The 16,778-nt window shown below is 41.6% G+C and overlaps 1 protein-coding gene across 1 annotated transcript; it reads left to right on the top strand.

Moving 5' to 3' along the window:
• The first annotated feature begins 3,506 nt into the window (after window positions 1-3,506).
• LOC114266401 (uncharacterized) lies at window positions 3,507-8,664 on the top strand. The gene is made up of 9 exons (XM_082913181.1): window positions 3,507-3,731; window positions 3,845-4,045; window positions 4,139-4,212; window positions 4,290-6,130; window positions 6,349-6,591; window positions 6,703-7,388; window positions 7,587-7,680; window positions 7,751-7,854; window positions 8,593-8,664. The coding sequence occupies exons 1-9, from the start codon at window positions 3,507-3,509 to the stop codon at window positions 8,662-8,664; spliced, it is 3,540 nt and encodes a 1,179-aa protein (XP_082769307.1).
• The last annotated feature ends 8,114 nt before the right edge of the window (window positions 8,665-16,778 follow it).

A 16,778-nucleotide genomic window follows, 5' to 3' on the forward strand; every position in this document is an offset into this window, starting at 1 on the left:
GCATAGGATTTTAGGCCTATTTTAAAACTGTTTTGAGTTTGGTTATGAACTAAAAAGTGGCTTATTTTGAGCCCTTCTTCAACATTTTTGAAGGGCTCTTCACTGTTTGAGGCTTCCTTTTGTCACTTGCCTCTTTATCCCTCTTTTGGCCTTATTTTTGTATGTTTTGTTAGCCCCTTGTGCTTGTATTTTTGGGCTCTGGTCCGAACTGTAAATAGCCTTATTTTGACCCCCTCTTCATGTTTGATCAAGGGACTTTTGCTTTCTGAAGGTCCCTTTTTGCTCTTTGTGTTTAAACCTCTTTTTAGGCCTTATTTTGCATAGTATTTTAAGCTTGCATGTGCACTGTTTTGGGTTTGTTCACTAACTGTAAAATACCATGTTTTAGGCCCCTCTTCAACTTTGTTGAAGGGCCCTCCTATGTTTGAGGGCAGCAACCATCACTTGCTTCTTTGTCTTCCTTTTGGCCCATTTCTTGCACAATAGTTTAGCCATACTTGTGTTTGTTTTCATGGCTTGTTGTAAAATATAAAGTGCTTCATTTTGAGCCCCTCTTCAACTTTGTTGAATGACTCTTGGCCATTTAGGGCCAAAAGATGCTACTTGCTTCATTATCTCTCTTACGGGGCCATTTTTGCATGCTAACTTAGCCCTATTTGTGTTCACCTTTTGGCCTTACTTGAAACTGGAAATATTCTTGTTTTGAGACTGTTTTGATTCTGTCTTCACACTTCATGTTCGAATAATGCATGCTTTGCATAGCCATAGGTCATTCCATGTACCTAATTTCATGTTTCGGATCTCATTCCATGCATCGGGTGCCATGTTTCCATGTTTCGGGGCTGTTTTGCATCATATTTTGGTACTGAAATTTGCATGTTTGCATATCATGTTTCATACCTTGCCATGCTTTGTTAGAGTGGCATTTGTGCCTTAGGTTCGGTCCTCGGTTTGCGTGCACGTGTGCATGCATCTCGAGTGTCTCATTTTCATTTAATGGCTACTGATGTGAGTGTGGCTGTGGTCCACTCATGTTGGTGTAAGTCCATTATGCATTGTGTATGCCATTTCATTTCATAGCATTGCGTATGTTAGGTTGTATGTTAGCGCATTGTGTATGCCATGTCATCCCGTGCATCGTGTATGCCATTTCATAGCATTGCGTATGTTAGGTTGTATCTTAGTTGCATTTCATGCATATCATGCATATTGCATCGTACTTGGGATAGGAGTTAGCCCGAGCACGGGAAACGAGGGACGTTTCGTACTTTGAGTGACGAAACGTGTCTCAATTCCCTGTCACCGACACTCTGGATTGCCCATGATGGAGTTAGGGCTTGTTGTGTTTTCATATGCATTCATTCTATATTGAGTTGCACAATTCGACTCCTCGGCCATCATGCATCGAGATGCGTGATTGGTGGTACGAGGATCGAGGCATGCATACATTTGTGAAGATACATTGCCATGCCCTTTTCCTGCTCTCTGTTGCAGCAAATCAAGAATCAGTAGCCTTTCAAAAGTCTTGCACAACATTCCGGCATCAATCGCAAACAGAGGCTAATTGGGGCATCGTAGTGGATTTCTGTGCCAAGCAACCTGAGCATGCACCATTCATCATCCGGAGCGGGGTCGAGGCAGTCCCTAGCTTGCATGCTAGTTTACAGCTTTCTTAGTTTAATTTGTTAATCAATTAGAATTCTGTATTCATTCGGACTGTATTATTTATTTGGGACTGTATATCATTTATTCGGACCCTCCGAGCGAGGGCACAACTGTAATAAGTGTGCGTGTGTGTGATGTATGTCTTCCAACCCCACATCTTTCTCCCTTTTATTTACCCACTTATGATGGTTAGATTAGGGCTCGTTTCAATTAGCATATAGTATGATAGCATGTTTGCATTCATTCATCTGTCTTGCATGCACCGAGTTCGGCGTATCATACTAACTGCATTGAATTTTCAATTCCAAGTTGAATACATGTTAGCTGTAGCATTTCATATGCCATGTCTTGAATAGCTGAGCCTGCTATAGTTGCACTTTTGCATGTGTTGCATTAGGCATTTCTGTATAAATCAGGATCATGCATGGATTTCTAATCAGCTTCTGTTTTGGCTTGGAGTACTAGGTAAGTTTTATGCTTTAGCATCCTTGCATGCATGTGAGTGACTGCCATGATAGCATGCTTACCATGAGGCTAAGTGCTTATGTGATATAAACTGTCTGAATGCCTGTGGGTGAAAGTTAGGATATTTGAATTGGAACAATTCATTAATTGTGAGTTTTAAGCCCACTAGATAGTGGCCAAATCATGTTTTCTAAGTCCACCCGAGGGTGGCAAATCCACTTCTTAGCCTACTTGCGAGTAGCACCATTAAACCATTTTCAAACAAACAAACATGAAATGTTTTGTTCCAATTCAGGCGATCCAGTCTATACTTGTATGCTGTGCGCATCACATAGTAAATCTAGGCTAATAAACGGAATAAGAACGCATAATGTTTTAAAAAATAGATATCATGGTTAGTAGAGGCCGATCTTTGATCGGGCGAGCGGGGGTGCTCACGAAGTGACCTTCCCCAATCGTACCCAAGTTCCCGAGCCGAGGCAACTTTGGTGATGACGGACACGTGGCCTTAGGCAAACGAGTCAGGGTTTCCTAAATTTCCCCAAAATAAAATATTTAGGTGGCGACTCTGTATCTGGCAAAGCAGTCCATGTTTGGCACTTCTTTCAAAATCTGTTTTCTCAAAACGATTTGCCGGATTTGGACTATTTGGTTCAGATTTAGAACCGTGACAAATTGAGAGTCCGAACTGTAGTGGGCCCAATATCGAACGGAACGGGGGACTCGTTCCTCCCAGGGGCGTTCAGGGGACGTCTACAAATGGCCAAAATGAGATTCTAGTTCAGAGGATCAACGATATTGGGAACCAACCTCAAAATGATCCTTCCACATAATCTTATGAAGCAGGGCGAAGATTTGGTGCGTATCGAGGGGGTCGTGGTAGAGGGGGCCGTGGTGGCACGTCTACCCATCGGGCTCCCTTTGATCTATCTGCAACAACTCCAGACCATACACCCAAGACTTGGGTTGAGGTAGCTAACATACCTAGTAGATCTTCTGTCAAATTAAGGTATATCCCTCCTCCAAAAATCGATAATCCAAATGTTGTTGAATTACCTATTCGTGAGGTGGGTTTGGAAAAATGGGAGGCCTGTTTGGTGGGGTATTTTTTGGATAAAAAGCTCCCTTACAATTATATAAGGAATAGTGCTCATAATTTGTGAAAAAATATGGGTCTCAAGGATGTTCAAGCTAATGGAGACGGCTTTATGTTCTTCTTCTTTGAAAATTCTGACTCTTGTAGCAAAGTATTAGAAGGAGGGTCGTGGTATATAGGCAGCCAACTTCTTATACTCAAGAAATGGAAGAGAATGTTGAGATTAACTAAGTAACAAGTATCTTAGATTCCTATCTGGGTTAAACTGTTCAATGTCCCCATGGAATATTGGGATGATAAGGGATTGAGTAGAATTGCTAGTAAGATAGGTGTGCCACTGTTTATGGATTATCTGACCTCCTCTAGTAATAGGATTTCTTTTGCTAGGGTATGTGTAGAAATTAATGTAGACTCTGAGTTGCCACAACATTTCTTTGTTAGATGTGAGGAGGAAGTAGTTGAAATCAAAGTAGAATATCAGGGGATCCCAACAAGTGCAAACACTGTAAAGTCTTTGGCCATAATACCAACAATTGTGTGGCTGCTCAGGTAGAGAAATTGGTCCAAATTCATAAGGAAACAAACCATTAACCTGATGATGAATGGACACTTGTGAAGGCTAAAGGGAAGAACAAGATTGGTGAATCTGATGAAACTGTATGTAGCCAACCTGTGGAACATACATCTCCACCAGACACACTAGGAGACCCAATCATGGTTGAAGAGCAGAGGGTAGTTGATACTATGGATCCTGTTAATCCTCAGTTACTAGAGGACGTCCAGTGCCTAATCAGTGATCCTAATGTGAATATGGTTACTGTATAAGAGGAGTTAGAGGAAACAGAGGAGGTTTTGGAAACAGAGGAGGAATTACTGGCATCTATGATTGTCAAAATGAACTCATCCCATAAGCAAGCTAGGCAGAAAGATGTTACTTCAAGTGGCAAATCCTCTAGTAATTCCAACAACCAGAGGAAGAAGAAGAGGTAAGTACTCTATGTTCATCAGTTAGTGTTTTGTTTTTGTTTACCATGATTTTTAAAATAGCTTCATGGAATGTTAGAGGTTTCAATGAATCCTCTAAAATGAAAGAAGTGAGGAATTTTGTGCTGAAAAATGATATCAAAGTCATGGGTCTTTTGAAAATAAAAATTAAACCCTCTAGGGAAAAGAAAGTTTTTGACAATTTTTTATCAAATTGGGGTTTTTTGTCTAATTCACTAACTGATGGAAAAGCTAGAGTGTGGGTTTGCTGGGACCCAACTTTTTGTGATATCCAATGCATTAAAATGTTTAGTCAGTATATCTTTTGCAAAATCACTATTTTAGATGGGGATATCAAGCTCTATGGTCTTTTTGTGTATGCTGAAAATAAACATGTTTTGAGGGTTCCCTTGTTCAAAGATATTCTTGCTCTTTCCTCTAATTGTTCTTGTTCACCTCTTGTGTGTTTGGGGGATTTTAATTCTATTAGATGCCCAACTGAGAAAGTTGGGGGTTCCTCTTCCTGGATTGGTCCTAAAGAGGAGTTTAACACTTGTATTTTGTCTGCTGAGCTCACTGATCTGTCTCATACAGGCTGCCAATTTACTTGGGCCAATAAAAGAGGGGACGGTGCCTTTATTACTTCTAAGCTGGACAGGGCTCTTGTGATTGAATCTTGGCTCACAACTTTTCCTCACTCCTCTGCTATTTTTTTGCCATCTGGTATCTCTGACGACTTCCCCTGTGTTGTTGATCTTAACCCCCTAGCTAAGAGTTTTGTTAAACCTTTTAAATTCTTTGATTTTTTGAGGGATCATGAGGACTCCATTCCTAGTGTTTCTGGGGTATGGTGTAAGCTTTTGAGGGGCTCTCCTATGTTTAGAATTTTCCAAAAGTTGAAAGCCATCAAGCCTGTTCTGAAGGCTCTTAACAAGAGAGAGTATAGTGAGATTTCTACCCGGGTCAATCATGCTAAGTCTACTTTGGAGAATGCTCAAATCAAGCTCGATAAGGACCCTCTGAATACTGTCCTTCAAAACCTTGAGAGGGATGCTTATAGTAAATATGTTGACTTGAGTAAAGTTGAGAAGGGTCTCTTTCATCAGAAATCTAGAATTCAGTGGCTCGGTCTTGGGGATAGGAATACTAGATTTTTCTTCAGGAATGTGAAAGGTAATACTAATATGAATAAAATTAACAGTGTTACTCTTAATTCTGGGGAGAAGCTTTCGAAGTTTGGAAATGTTAGTGCTGCTTTTGTGCAGAATTTCTCTAATCTGTTTGGCACTCCTTTTGGTAATGTTTATAATGGGCTGGATAGGTTACAATCCCTTATTGATAGGAGAGTTACTTCTTCCCAGTTTGAGATGTTATCTAAGGAGGTTACTGACCAGGAGATCAAAGATACTTTTTGGTCTCTTAAAGCGAATAAGGCCTTGGGTCCTGATGGGTTCCCTGCTAGTTTCTTCAGGAAAGCTTGGGATGTTGTGGGTAAGGATGTTGTCATAGCTATTAAATCTTTTTTCACCTCCAGGGAGCTTCTCCAGGAAATTAACAACACCATGATTGCTTTGGTGCCTAAAGTTCCAAACCCGTCTAAACTTGGGGACTATCGGCCCATATCTTGTTGTAATACCATCTATAAGTGTATTGCTAAGATCATAGCAAATAGCCTTAAAATGATCCTTCCGAATCTTGTTGACCCTGTCCAGTCTGCTTTTGTCCAAGGGAGGAGAATTTCGGACAATAATTTTTTGTCCCAAGAGTTGATGAGAGGTTACCATAGGAATTCTTCTACGCCTAGGTGTACCATGAAAGTGGATATCATAAAGGCTTATGACAATGTGAGGTGGGATTTCATGATTGATGTCCTTAGGGCTATGGGTTTCCCTCCTTGCTTTATCCACTGGATCCGGGCTTGTATGACCAGCCCTTCTTTTTCCATCTGTATCAATGGGAGTCTGCAGGGGTATTTTAAGGGGGCCAGGGGTCTTAGACAAGGGGATCCTATGTCCCCTTACCTTTTTGTGTTAGCTATGGAAATCCTCTCTAGAATCATGTAGGAAAAGTCTTCTCACCCTTGCTTGAATTTCATTGGAGGTGTGCAAAGTTTAAAATTGTTAACCTCTATTTTGCAGTTGATCTTATGATCTTCTGTAAAGGGGATACCTTCACTGTCCGGGCTATTAAGAAGGGCCTTGTCGAATTCCAAACCCTCTCGGGTCTCTCTCCTAGCCCCAACAAGAGCCATGTCTTCTTCTCTGGGTGTGAGAAGAAGTTAAGAGATGATATTATGAATATTTTGCAATTCCCTGAGGGTTTCCTCCCTGTTAGATACCTTGGGGTCCCCCTCATTGCGTCTAAGCTTAAGGCCTGTGATTGTAAGTAACTTGTTGAGAGAATTACCAAACGGATTAAGAGCTGGACCAACAAATGTCTCTCATATGCTGGTAGTTTGCAACTGATCCAATCCATCATTTTCTCTATGCAAGTCTATTGGGCCTCTCTCTTTATACTTTCCAGAAAGGTTGTGAAAGAGATTGAGAGTCTGTTTGGATCCTTTCTTTGGTCTGGGAGTGATCTTAAGAAGCATGAGGCTAGGATCTATTGGGATAAGGTTTGTTCCCCTAAGAAGGAGGGGGACTTAGGTCTCAAATCTATGGAGGTGTGGAATAGGGCTACTATTGCTAAGCATGCCTGGTTCTTATTTTCTAGGGGTGAGCAATCTATGTGGTGCCAATGGGTCAAATCTTATTTGTTAAAGGGTAGAAGTTTCTGGAAAATCAAAGTGCCATCAGACTCCTCTTGGGTTTGGAGGAAAATCTTGGGGGTTAGACCCATTATTTATCCTCACATGAAGTATATTGTTGGGGATGGTCAAAGGATTTTCCTTGGGTATGACAATTGGCACCCCCTTGGCTCTCTTTGGGCTAAGTTTGGGGAAAGGATCATGTATAATTCTGCTCTTAATGGGGAGTCTAAGGTTAGTAGGATTATATCCAACCTCTCTTGGAAGTGGCCTTTTTTCCATACAGCGGATATCTGTGAGCTGATTCAGTCCACTCCTCATACTTTTATCCCTGGCAGTGGGCCTGATAAGCTTATTTGGATTCCATCTTCTAATGGGGAATTTTCTATCAAATCTACTTGGAATGCTTGGAGGCTCTCTTTTGATAAGGTCCTTTGGTCTGATTTGTTGTGGAATGCTGTGTCCATCCCTAAGGGAAGTTTTATTGCTTGGCTGGCCATTCAAAATAGACTTAACACTGGGGATAGACTTAAGTTTTTTGGCATTTCCCCTGTTGCTACTTGTCCTTTGTGCCAATACCATATTGAGAATCATTCCCATTTGTTTTTTTATTGTCCTTTATCTTAGAAAGTTTGGCTAAATGTGAAAGATAAATTAAATGTGGCTTGGCCTGTGATGCAATGGCCTGACCTGGTTTCTCATATTAGCAAAACTGTTAACGGTATGTCTCTTGGTTCCATAATTTCTAGGCTTGGTTTCACCTGCTCTGTTTATCTCATTTGGCTTGAAAGGAATAATAGAATTTTCACCACAGAGAAAATCCCCTGAAGAAGTTGTTACCTTGCATATTTTTAGGTTCAAGGGGATATCAAATTCTATTCTCAAAATAGTCACAGTAAGGGGACTATATCACAGTAAGGGGACTATTTTTAATATTTTTAAGTTGTTACCTTGTCCACCTGGAGATTGCCAGATTCTATTCTCAAAATAGCCCCCTTACTGTGATATACTGTATATATATTTCTATTTTTTACTGGTGGGGGTATCCTTGACAGTGGCCTTTCCAAGTCTTTGTGTGTGGAGTGATGGGGAGGTTTTGTGGGTTGAAGATCTCTATATCCAGGGTTGAGTGACTGTAAGCTACTACATAGTTTTCCTTAATTAACTGTTTGTTTGCAGGTTGTCAAGCTGGCCTATTCTTAGGGAAAGTGGGTTGAGTGTTTGTGAGATCTATATTAGGCAGTGGAGGTTTGTGAGCTTGAGGGTTGAGTGATGTGAGTTCTAGTTATATTATGTTTCTAACTGTTGTGCCTGCAAGTGACAAAGCTTGTACTTCTGTGGGGGAGTTATTTGTTGAGGGTTGAGTGGAGAGGTCTACATTTTTTGAGAGCTTTTTGCTTCTTTTTTCTTCTCCTCTGTGCTAAGCTATATTTATTCTTTGCTGAGCTTGAGTGCTTATATGTGGGTTGACTTTTTGAGCTCACATAAAGTGAGTCTTGATATAGATCTGTGCACAGTTTCTTGTAGGGTCTATTTGAAGGCCTTCTAGAGGGCCAGGCTGCATATATGCGCCAGCCCTTTTAGTTGTTCTTAAATAGGATAGTGTTTTTTTTTTTTTTTTGATTTTGTACAGATAGCTTGTGCTGATATGTCTGCAATCTGTGTTTGCTATCTGTCTGCTGCACGCTGTGGAAAACTAGTTTAGATTTACTCTGTACATCCTTGGGTTTTGTTGATGCATGGTTACACCTGCTGGAAACTCCTACTGTCAACATATTCCTTTTCCTTGGTTTGTTGAACTTTGGAAGCACTGTAACATGTTGTATGGTTGCGGGAAGCCCTTGTAGAGTGAAGAAATTTGCATTTTCCTTACTCTGTTGATATCATGGTGGACAACAAAGTTGATGGCTGCACAATGCGCCTCAAGAGTGATGAAAGTTTTTCTTTTCTATTAGTCGTTATATATTTTTGTAATGGTGACTCTTTTGATAGTCCTCATTTGTCCTTTTCCTACGTGTTGTGTAGGGCCCTTTTTTATTTTTGTTTTGTTTCAGATCTTGGAGCATATGGTATGTGTTTATGGTCCTCATATTGTCGGTATGGGGCTCATGAACATATTCACAGTTTCTAAATCTGGTTTTGGTTGTTATTGTGATTTACATATGTTTCTTTGAAGTCTTGGTTGCTTAATTGACTGGTTTCTAATCCCATCCAATTATCAGCTCTGGCTATTCCAAAGCTGGTTGGTTTGCTCTTCTTAGGTTTGGTTGTTTTTTAGTTTGTTTGTTTCGTTTGGCCAGCCGCTCTTCATGGGTTGGTTTTCTTTGTATAGTTTTGTTTAGGTCCTGGGGCATGCCCCTTGTAGCTGTGTATTTTTTTGGTTTTTTAATTTATGACTTACCCACCCAAAAAAATATATATATATATTTCTTTTGCTTTAATATTGATTGTCTAAATCTGATACTTCAATAAAAAAGAAATACAAAAGTAAATTGATTTAATAAAAAGATGGTAGAGAAGACAACTCTAAATATAGTGTAAATTGATTTAATAGCGCAAGTGCCGATCAATCTGTGCCTCAGCCAGCCCACGAGTTAGGCCCATTTGGCTTCGCAAGCTCGCGCCCTGGCTAAGGCAAGGATAGATTTAGTAATCTAGTCGGCCATGTTTTCAAGCGCAAGTGTCGATCAATCTGTGCCTCAGCCAGCCCATGAGTTAGGCCCATTCGGCTTCCCAAGATTCGGTTTCCCAAGCTCGTGCCTTGGCTAAGGCAAGGGCAGATTTACTAATCTGGTCGGCCATGTTTTTAAGCACAAGCGCCGATCAATCTGTGCCTTAGCCAGCCCACGAGTTAGGCCCATTCAGCTTCCCAAGATTCGGCTTTCCAATCTGTGCCTCAGCCAGCCCTCTAGTTAGGTCTATTCGGCTTCACAAGATCGCCCCCTAGCTAAGGCAAGGGCAGTACTAATCTGGTCGGCCATGTTTTCAAGCATAAGCGCCGATCAATCTGTGCCTCAGCCAGCCCATGAGTTAGGCCCATTCGGCTTTGCAAGATCGTGCCCTGGCTAAGGCAAGGGCAGATTTACTAATCTGGTCATCCAAATACCTAACCTAAGCAGCCGATCTAACCATAACCGAAAGAAATATCATTCATTAACAACATTTTCCTTAGTAAGTTGAGCAAAACTCATGGAATTTTATATACACAAATTACTAAACAAAAAGCTACAAGCCCGCATGAAAATGCCTAGCAAAAAACTACGACTGTAGCAACACATGAAAAATACCAAATTAAAAACTGTAAAAATACATTCGACATCCTAAAAACTACGTCAGTCGCCCAGATCAGTCATCGGAATCAGACTCTAATGGCTCAACATCCACTTGCTTATATGGTATTGGCATAATCAATGAAACTTTAGCAGCAGCAAGGGCTTTGTGTCAGCCATGTTTGAATCCCTGATTTTCAAACTTGGGACTTGGTCCAAATACTCGGCGAGTCTAGCATTTTTCACGGCCTCGAATACTTTGGAAGCCTCCGAGTCGGCTGTTTCCTTCGCTGCCTTCATTTCAGCCAACTCAGCCTCTAGTTTGGAGACCGCCTTCTGGGCCAATTTGAGCGCATCTTCGCTCGCGTCCGCCTCCTTCTCGGCATCCGATCTCAATTGATCTGCCCTTCGAGCCCTCTCCACCTTGGCCTCGGCCCTTGAGGCTTCCTTGTTCACCCTCAAAGCTTCGACCTCGACCCTTCTCCTCTGGCCCTCAACTTTCTTTCGTAAACGACCAATCTGTTTGACGGCGTCGCGATGGCTACGGCCCATATCGGCTATCCTTCTGACGGTCTGCAAAACAAGAATTTAAAACCATAACTTCAACAGTATTTGGATTAAGTGAAGCAAAGTCCGAATATGTACCAAAAGTGCCAATTGGGCGGCTAGTGCTGTCACATTCAGATCTGGTTCCACCCGGAAAGCCTCCCTGTCAAACGGCAACGACACAGACGTAGACAAACTGAATGCGACTTCTAGATCTTTAAGCGCCAAAGCATCAGAAAAAACCGGCCTATTTTTTATCATCGGCTAAATGACAAAAGGAACGATCACATTCGATCCCTCTAATCGAGGACATTTGCCGGCTTGTTCTTCTGAGCCAGCCTCAAACTCAGTAGGGCGTTTCTCTGCCTCATCCTCAACTTCTTGGTCGGCCTGCACGATTAAAGTAGATTCGGCATTCTGATTTTTTGCCGTCTCCACCTCAATAATGCGCAAGGACTCTGATTCGCTAAGAGGCAGGGAGAGTTGAGATACAGTGGCGAGCGGTACTTCAGACGGAAGGGCCTCCGCTCTTCGCCACGTGGCCAACCTTTCCGCATTTGCCTTCCTAGCAAGTTTTGTCAGGCTTAACCCGACCATGTCTTCGGGGCCTGCGGCGGGAGGATCCTTTAAGCCATGAAAAATGCCGTCAAGTGAAAGATCCCCTCGGCCCGAAGTGGATGGAGGATTGGCCGAATTCAATACCTCGTCAGACTCGATTTCGTACTGATCTGATTCGGTAACATTAGCTACATCCCGCTCCAAATCAGACCCTTCAAAACCAACCTGCCTCAAGTTTTTGAAGTCACACAAAATAAGAGCGATAAGAGAATCTTCACCCTCTGGAACCGGGATATTTTCCGCCGCCGAGAAGGTCGTTTATGTCGGCTTGTAACGAAGTAGAACATGGGCCGCCCTCCCTTGTTTCTAAAGACTTCAACGGCCGAAATACTTGAGCTCGACTTTGATATCCGAAAGAACGGTGTCGTCAGTTGAAGACAGGACTTTCTTCAAATCATTCCATGCACAAGCCAAGCCGTAACATTTCAAAGAAGAGGTGTAACAATAAAAATGAACAAATAATAAAAGCGAGAAGGCAATCAGCCACCTGGCTCGCCCCTCCGTCTAGGAATAGGGTTGACGTGATCCTCCCCTTCGCCAAATTCCCAATTACCCTAGACAACGACCATAACATCATCAACTCGTTTCCCAGAACTGGAAAGCATAGTAATTAGCTGATGGTCGATATCCTTGGCCCTAAGGAAAAAACGCCCGTTCCGACCAGAAGACTTAGCCAAGGCATGGCAATGCTGGATGGCTGGAATGCCAAGGTTAATTCTAAGGCGACGGTTGAGCACTATAACCCCCATTATAATTCTAAAGAAATTCACATTGAATTGGAAAGGAATCAAACCCCAATGGCGAAGCACAGCCCTAAGAAACGGGTGAAGGGGAAAACGGACTCCACCCTCTGCGATTGACAAAAGAGGAAAGACAACCGTGTTTTTGTCCTCCCTCTCCATATCAAGAGTGCCGTTTGCCACAAACGACAGACGGACATCATCAGGAATGGAGAAATGGCGTTTAAAGCCAGCAATTCGATCTGACGAGAGAAGGTCTTTTAAATGTTTCGCTATACCCTACAGTTTATAAGAATATGCCAAGGGAGGAATAAACTAGAAAGAGTCTTCGAAGCAAGGAAAGAGAGAACTTACAAAGGACGAAGAGGATATCGGAGAAGAGAGTTGCAGGGAGGATTCAAAAGGCAATCCAGCGACGAGCGTCATAAAGTACATACTCGAAAGGACGTCAAAATTTTAAATCGCAATAAATAGACACGTACGAGGGTGCGGGAAGTCGACATGACAACCGAAAGGGGTGCACTAAGATATCCGCATAAGGATGAGGCCAACCGCCAAATTTTGGCTTTGACTTTTCGAAATTCGGAACCAAGCACTCCAGCCAAACTGTCGTTGGTAAAATGCTTGGGGGGAAATTGTGGGAGCTGAATAAATAGAAGAGTTGGAAGGTGTGTACCCTAGAAATCAGATATTATTCGGTTCCATATTGCGTGACTAGGATGCCGAATACGTTAGGAAGGCCGAATAGCCGGAGATCAGTAGCTCCGAATAAATAAAAGGGGAATGGGATAAAAGTAAGCTTAGGCCCCAAGGCCCAAAAAGCAAGTATAAATACAAGAACCACAGATTTAGAAAGGTATGTAACAATCGCTTTTTGCTTAACTTAGTAAACAAGCTATCTTGAGTGTCTGAACTAACTTGTCCGTCGGAGTGCTAATTCCGGCACCCTCGACCGGAGTGTTTGTCTCTTTTCAGGTGACTAGCTGAGGATCACTAGCGTCTCCCAAGATCTGAAGAGTATTTCCAAACCACTTCCCCACAGCTGACCTAGACTTGAATGATCCTGTCTGTATAGAACTTTATGCTACTGTATTGTCTGATGTGAGTTATTAATATCTTTATGTATGGTTTGTTATGATGTGCCATGTAAGCACAGCTCTATGGATAAAGTTTTAAATTCTGCTTCCGTTTGGCCCCTTTACTCTGATGAGTTATGTCTGATTTGGTTTGAGGCCGTAGGTAATTTCAGGATTACCGGCCGGTTATGTCCTTAATCCATGGGGGTGGGTTCGGGTCATGATAATGTTAGTCTCTAACTCTAAGCTATAGGTCGAATGTAAACATTTTGAAATCACATGAACCGTCCAAATGTTTGTATCTCTAACTCTAAGTGCATTCACACCAAACTCTTCAAATTTTAAGTCAGATTAAAGCTATTTCATTATTTTAGCTACTCACCTTTAGCACCTACTGCATCAAACTCTTTATTCTAACTTATTCTTATTAAATATTATTTTCTTATTGTGTTTGTTAGTCTTTTTTTTTTTTATTAAATTGATAAGTTACTGTAGACCGCCCGAACTCTCTCCACGCGCCCCCCCTTTTAGAGAGGGCGCAAATTAGTCCTGCTACTACAGTTCAGACTCTTGTCACGGTTCTGAATCTAATCTCACAATGTACAATGTGAGATTGATAAATCACCAAAGAGTCCAATCCGACAAATCGTTTTGGAAAATCGACTTTGAATCAAATAATGACAAAACTAGACTACTTCGCCAGATTACAGAGTCGCCACCAAAATATTTTATTTTTGGGAAAATTTAGGAAACCTTGACTCATGCCAAAGGCCACGTGTTCATCATCACCAAAGTTGCCTCGGCTCGGGAACTTAGGCACGAGAGGGAAATGTCCTGAAATGAGCATCCCTGCTCGCCCGATCAAAGGATCGGCCTCTACTAAGCATGATATGTTGTTTTATAAAGACGTGTGCTCTTATTCCGATTATTAACTATCTTACTATGTGATGCGCACAGTATACAAGTATCGACTCAAACACGAGAATTGGAACAAAACAACTCATGTTTGTTTTTCAAAATGGTTTGAAAGTGTTACTTGCAAGTAGGCTAAAGCGCGGATTTGCCACCCTCAAGGTGGGCTTGAAAACATGATTTTGCCACTTCGCAAAGTGGGCTTAAAACATTCATTCGTTGAATTGTCCCAATTCAAGTAATTAAGCCTTCACCCACAGGCATTCATGCAATTAAGCATATAAGCAAATAGCCTCATGGCAAGCATGCTATCATGGAAACACTCACACTTATGCAAGCATGCTAAAGCGTAAACACTTACAGTGTACTCCAAGCCAAAATAGAAAACTAGTTAGAAATATGCATGATACTAACTATACAGAAATGCCTAATGCAACACATGTAATAATGCAACTAAATAGGCTCGGCTATCTAAGATGGCATATGAATGCAACAATTGATACATGTATTCAAATACGTATTGAAATACAATTCAGTTTGAATGATGTGCTGAGCCCGGTGCATGCAAGACAAATGAATGATGTATGCAAGCAAGCATAAGGTATGCTAATTGAAAAATGTCCAAAAACTAACCATCAAAAGAGGTAAGTAAATGGGAGAAAGATGTGGGGTTGGAAGACAAGCACACACGCACGCACACTTATTACAACATTTTGCCCTCGCGAAGAAGGGTCCGAATGAATAAGCTAAGCTAAGCTAACTAATCTAATTAAACTAATTAGACTAATTATTACAAAACTAAATTGAATAACTAGCAAACTACTTACTAATTATTACAACACTTTAACTAATTAACAAATTAATTAAATTAAAAATTCATGCTAACTAATAAGAAAAGCAATAAACAATGCTGCCTCAGCTCTGCTTGAAGTTAGAAGATGCATGCTTCGGTTTCTCGCCCCGAAAAGCCTTCTGATTTGCTCTTTAGAGGCTCTGTTTGCAGGGTGTCTTCAAGAACTTGCTGCTGAAACTTACCAAAACACTGCTGGGGAGTGCACCAGTGGCCTGCCGGCCATGAATGGTTGCTGCCGGCCATCTGCTGGCCAACTGTGGGCCTCTGCCGACCAACGATGTGAGGGTGTCGGCCAACAATGAAAGGGTGCCGGCCATTGGTGTGCTGCAACACCAAATTGCAACAGAGCACAAAACAGAGGGAAAGGGAGGGTCTCCCAAGGGTATGTGTGTACTATGCACCTCCTAATCATCTCAAAACATCAAAGGAGAGGCACCATTAGATCCAAAACCATCAATCAAGCATCTCAATGCATGATGGCCAAGGATCCAACTTGTACAAATTCAGTGAATGCGTAACAAACATGATACTAAGACCACTACCTTATCAAGGGTGATCAAAGCCAATAGAGGCAAAGGGGATTGGCTCATTTTCATTACTTTGAGTATGAAATGGACCAATCCACCTTGTGTTCAATATAACGTCCGATTGAACACAATGCAATGCAACACAACACATGTTTATCTTGGCATGTTTTACTTAGCTCAATTCTTGTTTACACATTTTAAGTTACCAAACCATCCCTTAATTAATTTGTCCAAATGTGAAAGTCCTCTAATGAGAAAGAGGTCAACCAAAAGAATGGTTTAAGACATAGGAGAGACCATGCCTTTGACTAGGAGGAACCCTCAAAAGAGGGTTAAAGTCATTTAAGCATAAGCCTCAATCCTAAGCATTAAACACAACCTCAAGACTAACCAATCCTCAAACTAATTGAAAAGATGAAGAAGGGAGGGAGGTGGCAAAATTTCGGTGCTGATATGGCATGAAAAACAAGACTCTAATATGCAAACAACTCATGTACAACATGTTAGACACTTAAGCATTAAAACTAGTGAAGAGCTTTACAGTAGAGTCATGCAATATCGAAATCAAACAGCCAAACCAGCTCTGGACAGAGCTCAAACATGTCAAAATAAAGGTCAAAACATGCTGAGATGGAAGTCCACGAGGCAATAAAATCATGCTCAAGTATTGGCTCACAAACAATGCATAAGGCACAACTCAGAAAAGCTATGAAAGAGTGGAATATGTGAGAATGTGACTATGCTATATGCACTAAAATCATGTGAGAAATGAGGCTAAGGCATGCAAACAACTCAAGCAAAGCATGCTAGGGACTTTGAAACTCAAAGCTAGTCAAGGGTCTTTACACTACAACCATGCACAACAAGTTTCACATGGCCAGGACCACTCAAAGCAGAGCTAAAGCATGCTAAAATAATGGCAAAAACATGCTGAGGTAGAGCTAACGCAAGCTAGAATGATAGGCTAAAGCATGAAGCATGTTAGGCCGACAAGCATGATTGCACTACAAGTGTAAAAAGCAAGCAAGAAGTGACCCAACCAGCCAAAAACAGAGTTAAAGCAGGTCAAAATAGGGCCTAAAACATGCTTGATATAAGCTACAAGAAGGTAGAAATACATGCTCATATGTTAGGCCATCAACACATGCAAAGAAGACACAAGGAGGGGAGGCCACCCCCTCCTATTTGGGACCTCAAAACACGGTTTTCACCACTGAAATTCCCCTAGAATTCAGTGGTCAAAAGGCCCAAAAATTTGGTTTCAAAAGTGATGAAAGA

The sequence above is a fragment of the Camellia sinensis genome, chromosome 1 (genome assembly GCF_055761805.1).
Source record: "Camellia sinensis isolate YWXY chromosome 1, ASM5576180v1, whole genome shotgun sequence".
NCBI lineage: Eukaryota > Viridiplantae > Streptophyta > Magnoliopsida > Ericales > Theaceae > Camellia > Camellia sinensis.